This window comes from Ambystoma mexicanum, chromosome 13, assembly GCF_040938575.1.
Source record: "Ambystoma mexicanum isolate Mex_15411 chromosome 13, UKY_AmexF1_1, whole genome shotgun sequence".
Classification (NCBI taxonomy): Eukaryota; Metazoa; Chordata; class Amphibia; order Caudata; family Ambystomatidae; genus Ambystoma; species Ambystoma mexicanum.
In genome coordinates, this window is record NC_090938.1 from 416,300,888 (window position 1) to 416,325,570 (window position 24,683).

The window sequence follows — 24,683 nt, forward strand, 5'->3', positions numbered from 1 at the left end:
CAGTGTTACGTGACCACACGCTTGTGCGCAGCATGACATGTTCGCGAACGCATCCGCACTTCATGAACGGGTCCGTGCTTCGTGAACGAGTCTGTGCTTCACGAACAGTTCAGAACTGCATTTTCTGCTGATCTAGGAACCTTGAAGCTCAAAATGTACCCTTGCACAGCTCCTACACCTATTCTTACTCATCCATTAACAATCTAGCACAGAGCACATACTTGGAAGAATATTAGCAGAACTGCCATGTATCTTAAGTGGCATCAGCTATTGCCATCCCTCCTCCCCAAGAGCCAACATGACCACCAGCTGGAGGACCTGCACAACAAAAAAAGCACAGTACTTCAAAAGACAGTGAAGAGGACCAGGAAGATGAGGTAGCGGAAGTGCCTACCTCTAGCACCCAGAGAGAATCATGGGTGTGGCACTCCACTGTTGGGAATGTACCAAAGGCTAAAGCTACCAAAATGAAATGCACTGAGTGTCACGGACTACCGGGACAGTACTCCTACAGGACCACCTAGATGCGCCACCACACCACATCCAACCACTGCTATGCTCTCAGAAAGGTTATTCATTTCTTGGGAAGTAGTAGGCTGTCTTCCGCCACCTCATCTTCCTCAACCAATACTGTAAACACACAGCCTACCTCTGTGGGACACAAAATCGAACCAGCTACCTTGCAAGCAAAAAAAGGTTGTTGATCATATCTTTCGAAAACAGTACTCTGTTTATACTGCAACACACCACTCTGCAGGGGGGAGCAATTTCTAAGTGATTTTGAAGCATGAGAAACACTGCTCCCTACCTTAAATGTAACACACGCGCAACATCTTCCCCTGTCCATCTGCCCCTCCATATTTGTTGTTGGTGCCTCTTCCCTCATTTCTCTCCTCGCCTTACTTTTTGACCTCTCCTGCAAAACAAAAAGGAAAAAATAAAAACAAACAAAAAAAGGTTCCTTTAGGAACCACCTTTCAGTTAAAAAATAAAACTAAAGAAATAATCTTATAGACTCCAACTACTTTACATTTCTCAGTAAAATAGTTAGACTCAATAAGATTCTCCAACATTTCCATTAGCATTTTGTGTTATGCTAATATGAGTAATGGACAATGGTATACTAGACAAAAATATAGGACAGAAAAATATTCTTTCCCAAGTACTTTTCTCTAGCAATCATAATCGATGGACCTTTATAATTATCCACAGTCCCCTTTCCAGGCCATGAATCATTAAAGGACCCGGATGGCACGTGAACACCATTTCACAGGGCAGCCCTTCTACCCCTTCTAATATATTTGCAACACTCCCTCAATGCCTGCTTTCAAACAGTCACACATCCATCCACCAGTCACTTCCAAAACTGTACATATAACCCTATGACCATATTAAGCTTCCACACACCAACTGCCACTTAACAATCTTCTGCAAACCTTTTGCATCTGTATTTCCCTTACTTGTACAAAGGAATTGTACACAGTGCTCCTATAAATGTACATATGCATTCTGCAGTAAGAGAAGTGCATAAATAGAATGGGCAGTGTCATGATGCCTTCCCCCGGGCATCCGGATCAAGCCCATCAGCCCCGGGAGCAGGCATCCAGACTTTTACAAAAACCCCAGCAGCCCCAGCTAGGGGCTTTCTGGGTTCAGTCCTGGCGCCGTAGGCACCAGGCTCATAATAAAAATCAGTCCTGGCGCCATAGGCGCCAAGCTCATAGACATTACTTACCTCATGCAGACCATGCTGCAAATAAATCCAAGCCAACGTGAGGCCTGGATGGGACTATTTTACTACAGGGACTATTTTTTACTCGGGTGTGGTCCTGGGGAACCTCTTTCCTGGGACTACTTTGGAGGCTATTTAAACCACGCCCGAACAGCAGCACATGCTTCGTGTTATTCTGCATCCAGCAGCGTGACTCTCGCCGTGCCTGCAGCCAGCATCCAGTCTTCTGCCACGCCCGCCTCGAATCCGAAGCTCCTAGAATAAAGAGGAAGAAAAGGACAAGGTTAGAAAACAAACTTCTTTCAAATTCCTCACCTGATTCCGGATCCATTTCATCTTCCGACCTGGAAAGTACATCAGTCCTGCACGCGTCGCTTCACCAGCTCCAGCACGGCGCATACTCGCCAGTTCTCACAGCATCTTTCGATCCGGCACTGTCCATCATTTCTTCACGGTACTCCGGCACCTAGGGGCACAAGAATAACAAGGTGAGCCAAGGGAATCAACAAATACCTCTTACCACCATAGACTTACCTGATTTACCACCGGCGGTATTATTCTCCATATCTTCATATGCAGCATCTGTAAAGAGGGAGAAAAACAACACGTTAACGCATGCAATAGTTACCGGACAACGTTGGGTAACACAGACTCTTACCTGAACGCCAGCAGCAGCTACAAGACCTTCTTCTCACAAACTCAGTTGCAACTTAAGGAAGGGGACAAGAGTGAACATCGTGCACATTGAACTCTTTGAACTTGATACTTACCAATCCCGCCTGGGACTTCAGAGTCCATGCTTACCGGAACTCTCCCAACGCCTTCAAACCAGTGAAGTAACTGGTATCTACGCACCCCTGCAAGACATGCAGGATGTAGAGCTCATCTTTTACAAACATAAGGTGAGGTTACTAAGGGGATATCGGAGGTGATTAGTGGGGGAGAGCGAGAACAGTTGGGAGGCCATCACTAAAACCCACAGGTGGCTAATCCCTATCTCCACTTGCAGGAAAATACTTCTTCGGGTCCAGCAGACAGGACTAGGCGGGCCAGTCCAGACAGTCATCTCTGCACTACGCATCACGTTGACGGAGACCGCAGCTGTCCGGGTCCGATCGACACCCCTGTGGGGTCCAGGTGAGTCTAACAGGCAGTATGGATAGGCAAGTGCTTATGAGAACCCAGGAGGGAAATGCCAAGGTCGGACGCCACTGGCTAACTACTGGAGCAGAGGAGACTCAAGGGTGGGATGCATTTTGACCGCAACATTCTTTTTAACAAAGTTTTTTCTGCCAATTTAATAGGTTTTTATAAGTGAAAATGTTTCATGGTGTTATATCACTGTATACAAGTTATTAATAATTCCTCTTTTCATAAATATGAAAGAACTAGAAGTCTCCTTTAAAAAAAAAATAATAATAATTATCTTTTGCAATGCATACTTATGTCTGTCATTATCAGCAGCGCATGATGGGGATGCAAATTATCATTCAATTGCATAAGGCATAAGGCTCAACCATGGCCCCAGCACAATCAAACCACCCCTACTATCCACTGCACCTACCCTGCATCCTAGCTCAGTAACCAATGGCCAGTGGTCCTGGCTTGTAGCCATGGCCAGCCTACAAATCCATGGGGCATGGGCTTCGGCCATGCAGCATTCCCCAAATAAGCAAATCGGAGTACAAATTTGCAATTGCAGAGGCCAGGCCCACTACCCAGACACCAAATGTATATCACTAGTTTTTACATTCTTACACTTTAGAAAAATAAAACACAAGACATATTTCCCAAAACATGCTTTCAGGTCCTTTCTAATGCTCATTGGTCAAGTTTGTTATAATCTAGTCCACCACTTCAAGCTGTAACCGCAGGCAGAATATTTGTTCCCATTCAAACCTACTGCTTCAGCCATGCTGTATGCCCCAGTAAGCATGTCTCTTTGCTGACGGCCAGGCCCATTGCCCAGACACCAAAGTTATCACTGTGTTGTGTACTTAAATGCTCACATTTTCCCAAAAATTAAATGCAGGACATATTTGCAAAATTGTGCTTTAAAGTTCTTGCTGACTCTCCTTGTGCATATTTTCTGCCATCCCATGCAGCACTTCAAGCTGTACCCACTAGCAGAATTATTTTTCCCATTCAAACCTATCCCAATTACGAAAAACCTCATAACGGGTCCCGGGTGGCCAATACCCACTTTAAACCCCATTGCTGGTCGCTTGTGGTCATGGGCAGTAGCCAGATTGTCTGGGTTATGGTCCTTTGGCTACGACCTGGACAGTCTGGCCACTGCTCATGGCCAAAGGCTATACCTCAGTCATCAAAGGTATATCACTATTTTCTTGGATCTTCATTATGACACTTTTCAAAAAATAAAACATGCACACATTTACAAAACCATGCTTTCAGGTCCTTCCCAATGCTTCTTAGACGAGTTTGCTGCTGTTAGGCTAGATTGTATCTAGTTACCCTGTTGGAAACTACACCAGCCTTGTCCTCTTGGCAATAGGTAACCCAACCTTTGGTATAGGCCTGTACTACACAAGTTGGTAGAGTGACTGAGCAGCCAGGCTTATCTCAAGAGGTTTCAATGTGAGCTGTAGGGTTATAACAGAGATTTAAAGTTCGTCTTAGGGTCAGTTGGTCCCACCAACCTAAGGGAAGAAGTTGTCCTTTACAGGCTTTTCTAGTCTATTCGAAATTTGGAGCTTCCGCACTGCTTCAGGGCTTCACCGGGCAAACAAACGGTCCAGGAGGGTGCAGCAAGTTTCTCTTCAGTTTCTTCTTCGGTTCCTTCGTCCAGTGGTCGACTCTGCCTTCCTTGCAAAAGATCTCCTTTTTTATGCAGGTTTCTCCCATTCATTCGCAGCATGGCTGTTACTCAGGCAGCAGGGTGGCTGTCCACCAAAGACAGCCAGCCAGCCAATCAACTTTTTTCGTGCATTCCTCTAACCAAGGAGACTAAGCACAGTTTTGAGAACCTCCCTTGCTTCCTGCCCTGCCAGTTACCCTGGAGCCAGAGGCGGGCTTCACCCATGAATCCCGCCAAAGACTAAACGAACAAAGCAACCAAACCTGGTTTGGCACACAGAGTAAATCACAGAAGGACCTTACAAACGAGAAATGGCAAAAAAAGGTTAACCAGCCCATTTTGACAAAATCGGCACCCATGGGTGCAATGCTGCAGCTGAGGGTTCAGCCTGCGGCAAAAACACACAATGGTTGGAAAATCAAACCACTGCCACCAGCCATTAATTGTAGTAAGGGTAACAAAAAATGTTACATGAAAAGGTAGACAAAGGCTAAGTAACCCCCCAGCAGTCCACATCAGATGGTGAGTAAAGTCAATGTCACTTTACTACTCTTGAAAAAAGTAGTTTATCCAAGAGAAGGTATTTAAAGCAATCCAAAGGACTTCTCAGTGACACTGCACTGAGGTGCTATGTCACAATATAAAAAGGTGCTGCTTAAGAGTTTGTCAGACTCCAAAACCAAAGGAAACCCAAGTCCAAATTACATAAAAACACATGAGAGAGTGGGAAAAAGGTCTCACTCTCTCCAGGATAAGAATTAAAAGTCCTAAAGTTCAGCAAAAGAGCCGGGGGTCTTTAAGGTAGAAGGGAATTAACACACAAATTAGAATTCTTCCTAACAGCTGCAAATCCGCCATGTTTTATTTTTTGAAAGTGTCTAAATGTACATACATAAAATAGTCATATAACTTGACAAAATCCATTCAGACTTTACCCAAACATTCAAGGTTGTGTCTATAATCTTTCTGAACACTTTTGTCCACATTCGTCAAACATCAACAAAGTTATAAGCCATCTAAAAATGGTCAGACCGCCCTCCCCTAATATTGCCCTGTCTTGACAAAATCCCACCACACATTAATATCTAGGTCTAAAATCATTTTGCAAACGTTTGTGTAGGTATGTCAAATGGCACCACATTTATAAGCCTTTAAAATGTTTTGGGACCCCACCCTCTAATTTTGTTCCCTCTCCAGAAAACAGCACCACATTTTACAGAACCATTTACTCTGCTCTATAATGACATTCCAAAATGTCATGGAGTTTCATTGAGTGGCACCAAAATTATAAGCCATCCAAAAACTGCTTTTCACCAACCCTGTAAATCAGAAATGGGTATATATATATCCCTGAACTTCTCAGATGTTCGCGAACATCTCAGGACTGCCCCAGACATCCGGACTGTTCACGGATATCGGAGTTGAAAAAACACCAGTTTTTTGGGCTTTTTAAGGCTATATCCCATCCTCATCACCCCTCATCTCTCCAGAGATTGTTTCATTAGTTTGACATGTGCAATTTTGTGTGTTTTACTGCGCTGTCCATGGACATCAGCCGGTGTTCGCGAATCGAACATGGTGGCCGTTTCCAAAAATATGACGCACTGTACGCTTTTCACCATCCAACCAGCGGGCGTGTGCGATGTCCACAGACCTCACACCGTCCTCTGGGCCAATCGAAGGCCCGTCCGCAGAACGAACCCAGATATCACATTTTTTTTACCTACATTTTGGCAGTTAAAAAAAAATAATACAGGACCGATTTACACCAAATTTACTAAAGCACGCTTTCGGGACCGAGCCGCCGCTGCCGCCGCAAAATTGGTGAACATCCAGCCAGGCAGGTTTCATAGCTGTCCGCGGACATCGTGGTAGTTCACGGACAGTACCGTAGACGGATGGCCTGGAAAAGACATTTGAGGTCATTTGATGGCTAGAAGAGGGCATAGAAATGGTAGGGAAGAGGAATGAAGGTAACGTGGAGCTGTTTTTATAGGTGAAAAAAGGGTTTGAAAATGCCACCGAGTCTGCGGTCAATTTCGGTGTCCGCGGAAGACATTTCGATTGCAGGGGGGGTTGGAGGGGGGTCAGGGTGAGTTTTTTGATTGATGGTGTATGGAATGTTATCTTATATAGTTAATTGTATTGTGGTGGTTGAGGCCAGTGGCCAGATTCTGGGGGGCAGGGCCCCAAGAATATTTGCACTGGGCACAACCACCACAGCAGTAATGTGTATAGTAATTATAGTTCTGATGCTTGTTAATCTGCTTAGAATCACATGCTGTGCATATGGTCCGACATCCAGTGATAACCGCGGAGTATTGCATCTTGTCTTTCGGGGGACCGAAAGGGGACGTCGGCATAGGCGTGTCTGAAACACTATCCCTATCGTGACGTGTGTAGTACCCAAAATCCCTCACGCGCCGAGGTCCCTCAGATTGTTTTTTTCCGCCCAGATAACTGGTCGCCCTATAGCGGAGCTCTTCATGAGACATTGTTTATCTTACAGAATTGTCGGTTTAATCCCCGTTAAGTCACTTCGCCCATCAAGAACATCTTCGACGAAGACTACGGGGGAATAGTCTACGGCTGTGGGTTCCGGCGCCTAAGATCCGGCGTTCGGACTTCCACGTGGTCGGGCCTTCTGGCCGGCCTACACAGTAGGGAGAGTGGGCTCGGGGTTTGCCATACTGTTATGTCTTTCCTCTTTCCTCTTTTCCACTGCTTTCCTTTTTGGTCTGGTCACCCTTCCCTTCTGCTATGGAAAGTACTCCATATAGATTCTGCCCGGTGTGTAGGGTCAGATATCCGTGAAAAGACGAGCGCACGTCGTGTAACGCTCGTCTCCCCCTAGAGCACGACAAAAAGCGGTGTTCGGCGTATAAACTCCTAAAACCCTTAAGGAGCGCCGGTTGAAGCGGTGGGCCGTGTACGGAATGTCACACGTGCAGCCTCCCTTCTCTCCCGCGACACCAGCCGAAAGTGACGGGGGGTACATCAGATGACCAAACGTCCAACGCGGACGTTATAGACCTTGAGGCGGACTATTATAGAGCCGCCACGCCCGTCCCCGACCCTTCCAGGCTCGACTCCGGTCTTGCTACAGAGACCACATCCGGCGACAGGGGCATACAATCGCACCGCACAAAGCACACAACCCAAGCGCCCTCCTCGACGACTTCGTCGAAGAAGGCGAAAGCGCCCACGGATCGGTCTGATCCGAAGCCTTCCCTGCATCCGCAGCAGCGCATGACGTCTGGGCATAACAGACATAACAAGGGCGCTAATCCCCAATTACACACACGAAGTTTCAAAACAAGAAACTTCGACGGTTTCCAAGGCCCGTACATGCCCGAAAACTACGAGTAGGCCTCTACCCGAGAAGCCATCCGCTGGCCCTTCTAGAGCCGTGGAAGACATTTTCACTGCTGACACATCATCGGAGGCGTTGTCTCCCGAAGATTCGGTGACTATCCGTAAGAGCATCGATAGAATTGCAACAGCGGTGGGCCTAGTACCTGTTCCGCCCACAGTCATGGGCCAATCCGCCGAAAAGTTTTCCACGGATTTGGAAGACGATCCCGAAGACTCTTACGAAGAAAGCCAGGTACCCCTCTCAAGCACCCTGAGGAGATCCTCTCAACGCCTTAGGGCAGAGAACACGGTTCCTACTCAGCTAGGTCCATTTGGGTCATCCAAGTGGACCACGGAGCAATTCGAAGGGTGTATGGATCGGCTGGAGCAGTTTTTCAGTGCTTCTGATCAACCTCCGCCGAAAAAAGCTCGGGTAGACCCCAACCCTCAAACACAAGATGCCCAACACCTAGATGTCCAACACTAAGTTGACTATCAAGAAGATGTCCAGATGGACACGTATAGAGACATCTATACAGAAGAAGAGTCGTCTTTTCTGGAAAACTATGGGGAAGATCAAGGGGCAACAGACAACTGGGAGGACACCCAGCAGGATGATCGTTTGCCTCGACTCTCCCCCATCCACCCCGATTCGACAAGCTTCCCCGGTGGATGATCAAATGGCTTTCAACAACATGTTGAAAAAAGCAGCGGAATTCTTTAAAATTGCCACGCTTGAAGCCTTGCCCGAACAAGATTTCGCGGAGGACATTCTATCCCTCTCTTGAGCTCTATAAAGAGACTACTGGCCCCTTCCTTATTCACACCCGCTCAGACTAGGGCTGTGAACCCAAGGGTCGAAAAACTTTTCTGGCCCTCCCCCACCGACCCGCTTTATATCAAAGGACACGCAATCCCAGACTCGCTGGTGGTGACCAACACTCGCAAGAGAGCAGGGGTTCCCCTTGCCACGGACAAGGAGTCCAAAAGGTTGTATGCCTTAGGCAAACGGGTTATGTCGGCGGCGGCCTATACCGTCCGGATTGCCAATAACACGACGTTACTGGCAAGCTACGTCAACGCCCAATGGAACCTACTCCAGGAAGGCCTTCAGGAGGTTCCGGAACCAACCAGAGCCAAGCTTCTCGCCATTGTCTCGGAGGGCAAACTTGCCAATCAGAATGTTGTAAAGAATACCCTGGACACCGCAGAGACAGCAGGCAGGTCTCTCGCACAGGGTACTCTCCTAAAGAGGCACACGTGGCTGCGCACGTCGGGCTTCAGGCCTGACACGCAGGCATCCATTATCAACAAACCCATCGAAGAGGACAAACCTCTTCGGGAAGGTGGTAGACGATGCGTTGGAGAAAGCCGAAGGAGCACGAAACTATGAAGTCGCTGCACCAGATTTCCCAAAAACCCTCTTCACAGAGGGGCAGTAATTCTCGGCGGACCTTTCGAGGACAAGCCTGCGCCGCTCAAAACAATTTCGGCACGGGCAACTTCAACTCAAGTCAACCTGCTGCAAGCCCCACTTACTACCCCCAGAGGACTCAGAAGCATGGAAAGAATAGAGGCAGAGGCTCCAATTCCAGTGGAGCGGCAACTTCGGGTCAGAAATGACCACCAAGTCCAGGTCCCTTCCCATGTCTCCGCGGTCGGGGGGCAATTAACCTCTTTCCTCAAGGCATGGGAGAGGATAACTTCAGACCAGTGGGTCTTAAAGACGGTTGCCCATGGTTACTGCGTGGAATTAGCTCGACCTCCACAGTTCAGACCGCCAAAACATTGATGCCTTTCACTGGAACATCTGCAGATCCTGATCCAAGAGGTGGAAGCGCTGCTGGGAAAGGACGCCATAGAAGCCGTCCCGATTCTTCAAGTAAACGAGGGTATCTATTCAGTGTACTTCCCTGTACCCAAAAAGGATCTCACCATGCGTCCTGTTCTAGACCTGCGCCCAGCGAACAAGTTCATAAAGCCCCAGAAGTTTCGCATGGTAACACTGCAAGAGGTGATCCCATTGCTAAAACAGGGGGACTTCATGACAACATTGGATATGAAAGATGCATACTTTCATATTTCAATGCTGCCAGCGCACAGAAAATTCCTAAGGTTCGTGATTCAGGACAAACACTACCAGTTCAAGGTACTCCCCTTTGGCATAGCCTCGGCACCAAAGGTGTTTACCAAGGTCCTGGCAGTGGCAGCGGCACACCTGTGCAGACTTTCAGTTCCAGTTTACCCTTACCTCGACGATTGGCTCATCACGGGGGACTCGTTCGACGTTTGTTTTTCGAACACCTAAAACACAGTAGACCTGCTGTTCAGCCTGGGATTTTCTATCAACGAAAAGAAATCCAGCTTAGTCCCCAGCCAAGTAAAACAGTTCCTGGGGGCTCTAATTCGTACGGAAGACGGGTTAGTCTTCCCGTCCAGCGAGAGGGTTCAGAACATGATCTCTCAGGTTCCTCAGTATGTAGCCAGTCGAGAGGTGACGGTACGCAAAGCTATGCGTTTGCTAGGGATGATGACGTCATGCATATACTTGGTTCCCCATGCGCGGCTGCGCATGCGTCCCATGCGCGGCTGCGCATGCGTCCCATGCAAGAGTGGCTCAACAGCCAGTGGTGTCAGGCCAGCGCACAATGGGAAGATCTGTTAGTTATCTCGCCAGCCCTCGTTCTCTCTCTGCAGTCGTGGTCGAGGGAGAACCTCTTGAAGGGGAAAACCTTCACCACCCCTGCAGTGGAAGCCATTCTCACGACAGACGCATCTCTCACGGGGTGGGGGCTCACCTGCTTTAACAGACAGCGCACGGAGTGTGGTCCCCTCAGGTAACGTCCAACCATATAAACTTACTGGAGCTACTAGCAGTGTTCAAAGCATTGAAAGCCTTTCAGGAGCAACTGCAAAGGAAGACGGTGCTGGTCCTAACCGACAGCACAACAGCAATGTATTACCTGAACAAACAGGGGGGCACTCACTCTCCAGGGCTATCCAAGCTGTCCCAAAACATCTGGATATGGGCTCTCAAACACAAGATGTTCCTGATATCCCAACATGTTCCAGGGGAACTCAATCTGCTGGCAGACGTACTCAGCAGAGATTTTCCTCTGCCAGAAGAGTACGAATGGCGGCTAATCGAAGACATTGTATCCAACGTCAACGCAGAATGGGGGTTTCCAGAGATCGACCTGTTCGCTACTCAGGAGAACGGCCAATGCCAAGATTACGCCTCCAGGTACCCCCAGAACCGATCCAAGGGGAACGGTCTCTGGATAACTTGGTCGGAGAAATTTGTCTACGCCCCCCCCCCCCCCGACTCCCCTTCTGAACAAGATAGTACACAAGATGCACCAGGAACGAGTCACCATGATTCTGGTGGCTCCCATGTGGGCCCGCCAACCTTGGTTCGCGCACCTGATGGAAATGTCGATCTCCCCACCAGGCAAGCTGCCCTGCCCGTACAACATGTTGTCTCAGGACAGGGGGAGACTCTGCACCCATGCCCACAAACTCTGAACTTAGCAGTCTGGCTCCTGAGGTCTTAGAGTTTGGACATCTGCAACTCCCTCAAAGATGCATGGACATACTGAGGGAGGCAAGAAAGCCTAACATACGTTATTGCTATGCCAGCAAATGGAAACAGTGCAGTTCCAAAGGCGTCAATCACACCGATTGCTCGCCTTCACACATTGTGTTATATCTAACCCATCTGTTGGACTCTGGGTTGGTCTTCAATTCCTTAAAGGTTCACCTAGCGGCGTTGTCAGCCTACACCACCTCACAGCAGAAGGTGTCGTGGTGGAAAATACCTGTGATTAAAGCCTTTATGGAAGGGGTTAAAAGAATGTATCCCCCCATCACTCACCCAGCCCCTGGGTGGGATCTAAATGTGGTTTTAACTAGGCTCATGGGACCCCCTTTAGAGCCTATGCATAAAGCTAGTCTGAAAGACCTGACGTACAAGACAGCCTTTCTAGTAGCTATCACTTCTATCAGAAGAGTTAGCGAACTACAGGCCCTCTCGGTTTTGGACCCCTTTGTTACAGTCCACAAAGATAAGGTAGTTCTGCGCGCACATCCCAGATTTGCGCCGAAATGTATTTCGAAGTTCCAGTGAACCAGTCAATCGAACTACCCACGTTCTTCCAGAGACCTACTAACATGGCCGAAAGAAGTCTTCACAAACTAGATGTGCACAGGGCAGTCATGTTCTACATGGATAGAACTAAACCACTGAGGAAGATTAAACAATTCTTTGTTTCAGTGGCAGCTGGTAGAGAAGGGGATCCTGTCTCTAAAGCAATATCAAGGTGGATTGTCAAATGCATCACACTATGTTACTCTTGCAAAGAGAGAACTGCCCTTCAAGCCTAGAGCACATTCTACTCGAGGCACTGGGGCATCCATAGTATTCATTGCAAATGTTCCCCTAGAGTCCATTTGCAAAGCGGCAACCTGGAGTTCTGTACACACCTTTACAAAACACTATTGCCTAGACACTCATTCTAGGGCTGATTCTCAGGTGGAACAAGCAGTACTAAGACATCTTTTTTCTACTGTTCCTTCTCACAACCCACCTCCAACTCCGGGTACTGCTCGCTAGTCTATGCACAGCATGTGATTCTAAGCAAATTAACAAGCATCAGAAGACATGCATTACTTACCGTAAAAGCATTTCTGATGATTGTATCTGCTTAGATTCACATGCGCCCTCCCTGCCTCCCCGCTCGGGGTGGAAGGAACATAGGCTTCTTACTAATTTCTCTCTTCATGTACTCGCTCACTTTAGCCTTGGGCTCCCGCATGGCAGAAAAAATACAATCGGAGAGACCTCGGCGCGTGAGGGATTTTGGGTACTACACACGTCACGATAGGGATAGTGTTTTAGACATGCCTATGCCGACGTCCCCTTTTGGTTCCCCGAAAGACAAGATGCAATACTCCGCGGTTACCACTGGATGTCGGACCATATGCACAGCATGTCAATCTAAGCAGATACAATCCTCAGAAATGCTTTTACGGTAAGTAATGCATGTCGTAATGTAGTAGGAGCATGGCCAGAATCACCATAGTTGCAATATGTATATAGTAATTGTAGGTAATGTAGTGGGAGTACAAAGTGTTTAATATGGAGGAATGATGTGATTGAACTGTATATGGTACTTATGATAAAGTGCTCATAGAATATGATTATAATTGCTGTGGTTACTTAGTGTTGTAGCATTATGCGGCTGCAATCTCTGGTTTATTTTCTGTGGAAAAGAAACAGTACAATCTGTTAAGCAGGATAGTTCAAAAGCTGTAGTTGTATACAATTCTAAACATACATTTTCTTTTTTAGTCCCTCATAAACAATACATTCTAAGTACTATGTTTGGTACAACATTAGTGTATGACACACTGCTGTTGTATCGACACTAAATAATCATTGGGAAACAAAATCCGTACTGGATTCAAAAAATCGATTACATTTCCGTGAGTGTAAGGGTGATGGTATGTTTGTTTGAAGTATATTTTGATTAAGGGAATGCTTGAAGTAGTTAGATACCTGTTGGCGTATTCTAACTACATTGGAGGTTAGATGTTTTGTCATATAAGAATTGAGATGGCGTATTTGAAGTGCTTTGCAATGAAGGGTGTTTTTCAAGTAGTTAGATAGCTGTTGGCGTATTCTTACTGTTAATTATGCTATAGTTTAGTGACTAAATTTGGGTTGCAGGAATATTAAGTAGGCATTTGTTAAATTTGCTGGTAACCTATGTCTTGGAGTAACAGAGGTATTGTTACATTCAAACCAACCACTTCTTTTTTTGACATATGCAGTGTAGTGCCCTGACAACGTGGTTGTGGCACCAGTGTGGTATATTATACCTACTGTTGTGAAGGTTTTCTTTCCAAGAGATACTTGGCCGTGTGTGTAACCTGTAAGCTTAGTTATTTTATGTACCATCTGCAATTTACCTTAGAAGCATTAGAATGACATATTGGTGATGTGAGTTTATATGTATGGTGATGATCTGAATTGCAAAAAGGTCCAAATATGCTATGATTTGCATTCTGCAGAAGCTGATGGAATGGATTAAGAATTTGGTATGGATACATCTACAAATTGTTCATTAGGGATGTGGTCTTGTGAAACATGGTTGCAGAGAGTGCATGTATCTTTCCACATGTATGAAATCTGGAAGATTCCATTTATAGGGATGTTTTGGGTTTCCAGTACTTGTAGTAAGTACATTAGGAATTCTTCTGGATCTTCCTATGTGTTTATGGTAGATTTTACCATTCCTGCACAGTAGTCTAATTCGTGCCTTATACCTGAGACACTGTAAGTGTTGTCAGGATTATTTGTGGCATTTCTGTGAAGGACGAACATTTTCAAACACAACTCGTCAGAGCCGTTTAAGTAAATGTTATAAACAATTGGTGGCAATTGAAAGAGAATATTAATTGTCACATTAGCATAACTATATACTCCAGTTATGTTTTTGAATTTAAATGGACCAGAGAGTGTTTATGGATCGTTTGATGGGTCTGCAGATGTTTCTGGAGAAGAGCGATTTTTGTGTTTCTTTTCTGATGTATGTGCAGTTGATTTTGTACTAGACCATTTTGTGGTTTTATTGTTTGATGCAGAAGGAGTTGGTCGTTTTTTTTTGTGTTGGTGGTATTGTTGGGAAATCTGCTATAGTTTCGATTGTCTTTTAAAAGGATTTACATTTTTTGAGGTACACTATACATATCTAGATGGGGCGGGTGGTGTATAGTGCCCCTAGCCTGTTGTAGTCCAGGATGCAAGGAATGTCCGCATTGACTTTGTTTGCATCAAAGTTAACTAGGAATAGACCATTGAGTGTACACTAATGTGAAAGTGCTAAGTAACGTGCACCTTCTTTAAAGACTGTGCTGCCAATGACAATCAATGCTTGTGCTAGGGTTAGACCATGTGATTTGTGAATAGTGATAGCGTACGTACATATCTTTGTAAAGAAGGAAACCTGCTATTGTCCGGGCAATTATTTTTAACTTCTGCAAGTTTGTCAAAGTGGATGTTGATAAACTAAATGTTGTCATGTCAATATGTTTGGAAGCAAACAACTATACCAATTGCTCCATTGACTAAACCTTGTTGTACGTCAAGGTTGCGTTTTAGAATTACTCTGTAGTTTAGACTAAGTACATTTTTCTCCAATCCGGCTGTGTTGGAGATACATTTTTCCAAGCTATTTATTCGTGCTGTTGCTTGTTGACACATATGAAGTGTCATGCCGTGCACTTCTAGTTTCTGAGTAGGAAAAGGTGTAGGAGGTGTGCAAGGGACATTTCGAATTTGAAAGTTCCTAGATCAGTAGAAATTGCAGTTCCGAACTGTTTTCGAAGCACGGATCCGATCACAAAGTGCAGACGCCTTTGTGAACACTTCACCATGCCGCGCGCAAACGTATGGTCACGTGACACTGTCCAGAAGGTCTGCGATGAAGTCATCCATTCCTGGACATCTACGGATGCAAAATTATTTCTATAAATTGCAAAAAGTGTATAGACGTGTTGGGAAATGGCAGAGTTTTAAGGTGAAACTTTGTAAATTGGACAAAAATATTGCTTATTGGCTAAGTATGATATTAGTAATTTGTAGGAAAATAGCATGCACTGGTAAAAACCCATGAAATTGACTGAAAAAACTTTGTTAAAGGGACGTTATGGTTAAGTTGCACTAATAGAAACCTATGAAATTCAATGGAAAAACATTGTTACAGGGACGATATGGTCACAGGTAAAAGCGAAAAACCTCAGAAATTCGCCAGTTATGGTAAGCTAAGCAACCATAACTCGTGCCGCCACTGTGCACTGCTAAGACTAACACCCAGGACTCACAGATGACATCAATGATGTCATTTATGACCTCACTGATGACATCACATATCTGGCTCACTTATTTTGGTTCACTGAACAATCTAGGCCAGGTGGTTTTATTCACTGCCAATCAGAATATTAAAATTCAAACGATGCTGTGTATCAAAACGTTAACCTTGTCGTATGTTCTTAAAGTACTTTCCTTATGGTTTGGTCTCAGCTCATGGGGCAATAGCAGGCCTCAAACACACAATTCATTTGTATACAGAAAGATACATTTTAATGCTGTTAACCTTTTCTGATGATGCCGTTTCTTTCTTCCTTACTTTAGTTTCCCAGTATGTGCCTCTGAATTATAAGCATTGTGAGTCTTAATATGTATTGTTTGTACCAGCACAAGTGTGTAGTAAGTCTTGAATTGTTAGCTTGTTATTACATGTTTAACATTACACAATCACCCCTGACATCTTGTTACCAACATAATAAAAAACAACCCCTTGTAGGTAGGGACTTTTCATCAACATTAATTTCACATGTGATGTCATCAGTGATGTCATCTTTGATGTCCTGGGTCTAAGCAGTGCATGGTGGTGGTGTGAGTTATGGTTGCTTAGCTTACCATAACTGGTGAATTTCTGAGGTTTTTCGGTTTTTCGGTTTTACCTGTAACCATAACGTCCCTGTAACAATGTTTTTCCATTGAATTTCATAGGTGTTTATTAGTGCAACTTAACCATAACGTCCCCTTAACTAAGTTTTTTTCATTGAATATTTCTTTTTAGTTCCATGCCTGTAGTTCGAATGTTTGCCAATTGTCTGCCAGGGCTTAAAACTTGCACTCGACTCTACCCAATGCCTAGGGATAATGGACTCTTTGCGAGTAAGAAATGATGTGCTCTGTGTATGTGTAGAATGGAGGTGGTGAGTGACTTTATATGGCTGACTAGTAGGTTGCAACTTGAAATTTTCCTAAACTGCCTCTTTTTTATATTGACAGGTATGACAAGGAACTGAGTGTGCTTTACCTGGCAGCGCGGTTCGGAAGTGGCTATGCTGCAGTAATGCGAGCTTTCCATGAGGTGAGAGAGGCCTGGATGTCTCCTGGTATCCTGGGTACTCTGTTGTTCATTTAAACATTTTAGGAATGTTACGTGAACTATTTTTGTACGGTTCAACTGTCACAAAATAATGTTTGATATAATTTTATTTTCAAGGATTTGGTTTCTATATATAATTTGCATTTATTGGTTGGGCCAGCTCTGATAAATGGAGTACTATAAAATGGGGTTCTAAAAAAAGACTAGCGATTCCTTTCCAACCTGCTTTGCACACCTACCTAGCCTGAAATAGTTCCCAGTTTGACTCTTGTCTGGACATAGCATTGCAACTGATATGCCTTTCTGAAAATGTGAAGCAGCGGCAGGACATGGTCTAGGGGCTCTGCAGCCTTTGCTTCTCTAGAGTTTTTGGGCTATGACCCTTTACGATTGGCAATGCTGATTCCGGCTGATTTGAATTTTAGTCCAAACCACCTCGAGAGCTGTTAGGGAGAATTCTCATAAATGTGCTAATTCCCTTCCCTTAGAGACCCCCAGCAACTTTGCTGGATTTTGAGGACTTGATTTTTTTTTGACTGGAAAGAGTGTGACTTTTTTCCCACTTTCATGTATTTTGATTTGTGTTTTACTCTTGTGTTCTTTGATTACAGTGTTTTAAGATCACTCCTTAGGCATCTTTTCATGTGTGTTCCACAGCACCCTCAGTGCAGTAACACAGGGATGTCTTTTTAGTCTTCCCAAAAGTTTAAATACCTTCTCTGGGCTAAGTTACTGTTTCCCAGAGAATGTAAGGTTAAATTGACTTTACTAGTGTTTTTAAATTCCTAGACCCAGCCCCCCCTATCTTCCTATAGAGTTATGGAGAGGTTACCTAGTATCCCCTGTGTCTAGAAACTCATGAAGCAGTCAAATGCTACCCTTTCCTAACTTAATGGCTGGTGGCAGTGGTTTTACAACAAACTACCATGATATTTCCCGACCGCGAACACCGGTAGCTAAAAATCGCAGGAACCATGTTTTTCAAGATGGCGCCTTAAGCCCCTTTTGTTTAGACAGGTCCCGGTCTTCTTGTATCGTCTTTCTTTTTGGAAAGGTCCTTCTACAGTATGTCTCTGCGCGGCAAACTAAGTTTGGTTCCTTCGTTTCCATGCCTTTGGTGGGCTTCAGGATTGAAGACTGCCTCTGGCCTCTGAGTGTCTGAGGTGGCCAGGAAGTGAGGGAGGTGCATGAAACTCCGTGCCTAGTCTCCTAGGAGACACAAATGCACTCTGGCGTGATTGGCCAGCTGACTGTCCGGCAAGGACAGCCACCCGGCTGGGTGAGTGGCAGGTAGGATGGAATGAATAGGAGAAAACTTTTTAAAAGGCGAGTCTCTTAGACTGGAAAGCAGTCGACCACTGGAACGAAAGAACCGAAGACGAACTGGAAGACGACGACGACGGCTGCTGCAACTCCTGGACCGTTGGTTTGCCCGGTGAAGCCCTGCTGCAGGTCCGAATCGCCAAAGCTCCTTTTCGACAGAGAAGTCCCTTCAAGGACGAGTTGGTGGGACCAATCAACTTGTAAGCCACCTGGATACCATTCTTGGAGCTGGTTAGGATTAACCAGGGGGAGGACACCAGCTTGTATGCTTGACAACATCTACTTGAACCAAAGATCTTCCATTTTGCCAGCTTGTTTGACCCATCCCCGTGCAGTGCAGGAGTCCCCCGACGTCGTCCCTCATGTCCCCACGACTGAGGCTCAGGAACAGTGAGATCTACAGGAACTGCCAGGAACCAACGTCTTCAGCTGCATCTTTTTCTTCATATTAATGTACTGTGCCAACCCGATTGAGAGGACTTAACTCTTGCGGTGAAAGTTCGTGAAACTTTCCCAACTTGCAGGCCTAATCAGCTTGTGACCCAACATATGATACTTTTTCGTACAAACTACCTCTGAGAACTTTGGCAAAGACTTTACCGTTTGCTACAAGAACTGCTCTTTCCTATCCAAGACACCGGCCAATTGACTTTGGACTAGGCCTATTGAACTGAATCAAGTCCTCTAGTGAACTGAAAGTATTTGCACTGCCTAAGAAAGTATTTGTGATCTATTCTGTTAACTTGTGCCTTTTTGCTTACATTCAAAGTAAATGAAATGCTATTTTGCTCCTGTTTCTGGGGAGCCTAATTTACTCAGAAACTTATTGGTTTGGTACTGAAGTGTATTTGTGTATAATATTAAGTTGCCTCCTTCTAGTGAATGTTTTCTAAATGATTGTGTAATAAAATTAATAGGTGTTTTACCAAGAAACCTTTAGTATAAGTGTCTATGATTGTAAGACCTCTGTGTAACATCCTTGTACTGCTCACATTCCCTCTTGAGATAAGCCTGGCTGCTCAGCTCGCTACCACAAAACTGTGTAGTACAGACAAATGTTGGTTTTGCTTACACCTGTAGTCCTAATTGTATGTGGTGGTCCCAGAGGGTACTGCATGCAATTCTGACTAACAAGACTCAAAGGTTGAAAAGTACTGATCTAATTGTTCTGTACAACTGTGTTAGATGGGCCAGGTTTATTTTGCCACTGTCGCAGAACTTTGTCTTTTGATAAATATTTCAGGCACTCTTCGTCACTTTGATTCCATGTTGGCATGCAGAACATTCCAATTAATTAGTCAACAGTAATTAATAACCTACTGTAAACAAGTTTGACACTGCTTGTAAGGCTCTAAAATGGCACAGCTAAAACCTAGTGTCATTTGTGTGAAAGGCTATAGATGGGGCCACGGCCACTGCCTGATCAAGATGCCTGATGGCAGGGCGGGGCTGGCCAAGACCACATTTGTCCAGTGGCTTGTGTGTTGCTAGAGAAGATGTTGTGGCGGGTCAGTAGAAGGAGACAGACTAGGTTTTTTTTCAATTTTAATGTGACTTTATTTAAATAAGAAAATGGCCTCACTTCCCCTAAACTATGGTTTTTCCCTATCTAGCAAGACTAAACTACGGTGCTAGTCAGTTGTGAAGTCAAAAGGAACAGTCTGTCCTGCACCAAAAATAATCTACTCTGACCCTTCCACTAATAATAAACAACTAAAGTTCAGGAGAATGTCTCCCTTCACCTAGGTTGCTTCCTCAGCAAGTCTTGTTAGTATATATTCGGTAGATTGTTCTTGGCTATCACTCTTTTCAGTTTGTTTAATTCACTTAGGCCACCTTTCCTGGTCTTTCTTCACTTGGACTTTCCAGATCCTCTTTAAAGGTGTTCCCCTTTCTTGAGGTTCTTCCACTTTGTGTTTCATAGACACGCTTTAAAGTCTCTAATGACCAACTTGTATCTTGAGTAGCATAGACAGTCTTGTTTCCATCCAAATTTTCATTCTTATCACTTGGCTTCTACTGGGACGAGTGTGATGGACCCAGTGATGATTATAACTCTTCTTGGTACTTAGGTCAACAGAACACCCTTGACAAACTGTACGCTAACTTCTCCATTGACAACTCCATCATCCCCGTCTCCACAGCCGTAAAGACACTGGGAGTATACCTAGACTCTTCACTATCTAGGACCAGACAAGTCAGCGCAATCACCTCCTCATCTGTGCATACCACCAAACTCATAAACTCCATCAAGCCTTACCTCTCTAAACCCAACTGCCTCTCTAGAGCAACCATTGGAGCCAAATTGGACTACTGCAATGCCCTCCTAGCAGGCACATCAGCCAAAAACCTAAACAGACTTCAAGTCACGCAGAACAATGCTCTCCGGGACGCTCTTAGCATCCCAAGAAGAGAGCATATCTCACTTTCCAGGCACTCAGCCCAGTGGCTCCCGGTCAAAGAGCGGATCACTCTCAAAATCCTCACCCTCACACACAAATGCCTCTCTCTCTGCCCCGTCCTATCTGAGACCATCCTCAAACCATCCTCATCCCATCCCACCAGGACGCAATACCCCAACCTTCTCTACACCCCACGCATCAAAAAAGCCAAAGCCGGAGGTCTAAGTTTCCCCTACATTGCAGCCAAAACTTGGAACGCCCTTCCTGCAGACATTAGAGCGGAAAACTCGCTCCCGATCTTTCGCAGGAAACTAACCTCATTCCTGGCAAAACAATAGGAAACTCTCGGGAATCCATGTAAATATTTTATTCGTATGAAAATATTTTATATTGTACCCTATGTAACTAAGAGATTGTCTGTAACAAGCGCCACGATGCCCCCGAGCTGAAGTGCGCTCTACAAATCTGAATAAATAAATAGTCTCTCACTGGCACAAGTATGAGGTACCCAATAATGATTCTGAACCTCTGTGACAATACTCTGACCAGCAAGAGTATAGTATTTGTTATACTCATTAACCTCCCTGGATCTCCCGCTCTCCCTGCTACCTTCTTGGTGTTGGGGCCGTGTAACTGGGTTGGCAGCTCAGCTCTTGGATTCTTCGGTGGTCAGGACGACCACCGTCTATCTCTTCCTCATTCCTGGACATCCTCTGCGGTGCCGATCACTTTGTGGCTTCAGTGTTTGGGATCAGTTTCTCAATATTCTCTCCTCACTTCAGAGGTCTGGATGACTCTGCATAGACCGGTACCGTCTCCTTCAGCTTTCCAAAGCTCTATTTCTTCCTGGTGCAACTCGGGCACCTTAGTCGGTAAGCTTCCTCCCTGCGTAGGAAGCTGTGCCTCTTTCCCTCCACTTGCTTCACTGCCATCGCAACTTTGAGCTTCCTTGGCTTCTCTCTCATTGGAGTCTCCTCCTTCCCCAGCGTAACATTGTAGTCCTCCTTTTGTGTTGGACTACTATTCGTCATTGTTTCATTGGTTTTCTTCGTAGTATCAGAGAGGTATTTCTTCTGGTTGGACATTGCAATAACAAAAGTATAGTGATTCGTTCTGTTCTTTTCCAGAAGGGTTCACTAACTTGGTTAAGTGAATTGGACAATGGAGTTTCTCATCAGAACAGTAGTCCTTGTCCGCAAGGGGGAATCTCTCCCGAGGAGGTTCTGCTTGCCTCTGCCGTTAGGGAGAAGGGCATTATGTAGCAGGTATACCTCCCTAGCCTTACAGGGAAAGGCTCCTCCTTGGGACCAGTGACTCATTCCCGTGATTCGTCACAAAACCCATGAGGTTTTGAATGTACCAGCACACAAGATGGCCACTAAATGTTGTAAAGGATGCATGATTGTGATTGGAAGCAAAGTTATGCTCTGTTCCTAATATTCCGATACAATAGTTGATTCCGCAATTTCACTTTTGTCAAATACTGGTTCTTGTCCCAAAAGACCTGAGAAGACTCCTCCAATCAAAGAGGACAACAAGAAAGTGCTCCTTTTGGAATCTTTCTGAAATTGCACAACATGCTGCCAAGAACTGTGTATACTGGACTTCTCAAGAGATGAGTGAATCGTGAAATGGGGTGCCCCCTGACAGAGTGGACACTGCAGGCTTACAAGCCCCGATGAGGAGCTGCTCGCAGAAGGTTCTGCACTGCTTGACCCTGTGCATTCTTACACTAGAGGCAGAAGTACTGGGCGACCAGAGGCCTATTGTCAAAAAGTGTCTTGCATCACAAAGCCCCCTTGTGGCTGAGAATCACTTGCTTACCTGTGCTGCTGGGTCAACTCATGTCTTTCCTGTAATGATACCCATGACCAGGGCTCAAAATTAAGGTTGGATAAATAGGAGCTACAAGCAGCTCCTGGGCATCTAGCAGTAACTAGTCACCAGGAGCTACTGTTGGGGAACGAGGAGTTAGTGCATAGCGTTCCGCAAATCTAACTTCCACATAAAATGCAAACCTATTGTATCCATTATGTATGACCACTTAAGCTTTAAATGACATGTAGATGTATCATAACTAAGCAATAAACCCTGATGGGTGGGGGCATTACTGAGCCAGGTAATGCCCTGGGTCAGTTTGAAGCCAGAGTGAAGCGAGGGCTTTAACTTTAGTCAGGGCATTACCTGCCCCGCTAATGCCCCTGCTCAGTGGGGTCTATTGCTAATAGTATCCCAGAACATTGTACCAGGATGCTATTTTTTTTTTCAATTTAAGAAACTTCGTGTTTGCAGTTTCTCAACCTGGAAAAAAAAACTACAAAACAAGATGGCCGCCATGGATCAGGGAAAAGAGAACTACTCGAAGTCCCTTCTCACTTTCCATGGTGGCCATTGCCGTGACAGAGCTGTGCTGGCACCGATGAGTGACGAAGGAGGGCAAGGTAAGTGGGGATTGGTGGGGGGGGAAGGGGGCAGCGGGGCGCACAGTACGGGCAGGGAAGATGGCAACTCGCACTTGGAGCAAGGATTTTGCCATGTGGTAAAATCCCTGTTCTGAGCCCCCCCACCTCCCTCAGCCGTGTACTAATGTTTATAGATAGTCCCAAATGCACAGACGTAAATTCACATAGTTGTTCAGCATCAGTTGTCATGGGGTTCCAAGAGTAGCTCCTGGTAACTGTTGCTTTTAAGCTAACCGGGATCTTCTGTGCTATAAGCAGGAGTTAAATAGATCCAAGCTCGCCACAATTTCCAACCCTGCATGACAATAGCTACAGGACTGCAGCACCGTACCCAGCTTTGTGTCCCCTTGCCTGTGACCCAGCATCCTCTACAGTGTAATCCTAGGTTACAAAGTGAAAACTGTTTCTGATGAATTTTAGTTTTTCACCTATCCAAGGTTTCAAATGCTGATTTCTCATAATAATGAGGGTATACCTATTGAGTATGTACCTCTAAAATTAAATCCTATGATAGCCTACTTACAATAAAGCTGTTTCCTGCGGGTATCTAGACCAAAGCTAGGCCTTGGATGGTGACATTATCTGGTATTGTAGTTTCACACACTGAGGACACCACAAGAACACCATTTCATGATGTTCTGCCCCTATAAAGTGCATTACTTATATATTGTGTGGTCATTCCCTGTTTTAATGTTATAAGCGTTACACAGTGCCTTTCTAAACACCACTCTCCCACCCCCATCCAATGTTCATCCTTGACCGTACTTGTTTACCATTAGTGTTAAGATAGATTTCTAGAATCTGAACTGTTGGAAAGATTTTAGGAAGCCAAAGTAGTCATAGTGAACAGGGAACTCTGAGCGGTTAGCCAAAACCCAATCAAGGTATTAATGGGGAGCAGTGAAGGCTTATTCTCGGGAGAGTGAGTGAGGTGAGGGACACTCAATGAGTCCACACAATCATTCAATTTGGACAGCAAGTATAAACCAGTTATTTATTATAGGCCTTTGGACACACTGAAAAATGAAGCTGGCCGCTGAAAATATTATTGCTGAACACTTTGATACAAATATATACATTCACCATAGTTTCTTTAATGCATTAAACATCACGTATTCAGCAAGCAGGTAAGTAGATTAAATGCAATAAATACACATGTTAATCCTCCTACTTAACCAGTCCAAACCCTAAATTCTACAAAACATTTCTGAAATAAGTAAAAGTGTTCTTATATTTCAGGCTACTCCGTCCATGTTCGACTACCAAAAGGTGAGTGGAACGGAACGGAGTGCAGGAGACAAAGGGACTTGTTCCCAATATTATCTTATAGGGGACAGCGGGCGTGGGGGCAGAGGCACTGTTTACTTGCCCCGTTAACTCAGATTTTCCCAGATGTCGTAGATCTGAGGCCGCTGGTGGCTTCATCTGCCGCTGTTGTTTCCCATGAATGATGCCCAGGAGATGGCGGGTTCGCTGTTTCTTCTGGTCGGGTGCAGCTGCACTAATGCAAACTCTGGTGAGGAAGAAATGAAAGATACTGATGCAGACCTCCTTCGGACACTTCACAGGTTGGAGAAAGAGTTCCATGACAGTCTCCGCACACAGGCGACAATAGGCGTCCTCCCATTCACG

General features: G+C 45.3%; 1 protein-coding gene across 3 annotated transcripts in view; it reads left to right on the forward strand.

Annotated features, from left to right (window-relative positions):
- METTL17 (methyltransferase like 17) overlaps nt 1-24,683 on the forward strand; it is a 480,739-nt gene that overhangs the window by 162,408 nt on the left and 293,648 nt on the right. For all 3 annotated transcript variants that reach the window (XM_069634026.1, XM_069634027.1, XM_069634028.1), the window contains exon 5: nt 16,765-16,846. In XM_069634026.1, coding sequence (XP_069490127.1) covers nt 16,765-16,846 — 82 coding nt within the window. The remainder of the gene's footprint in view (nt 1-16,764; nt 16,847-24,683) is intronic.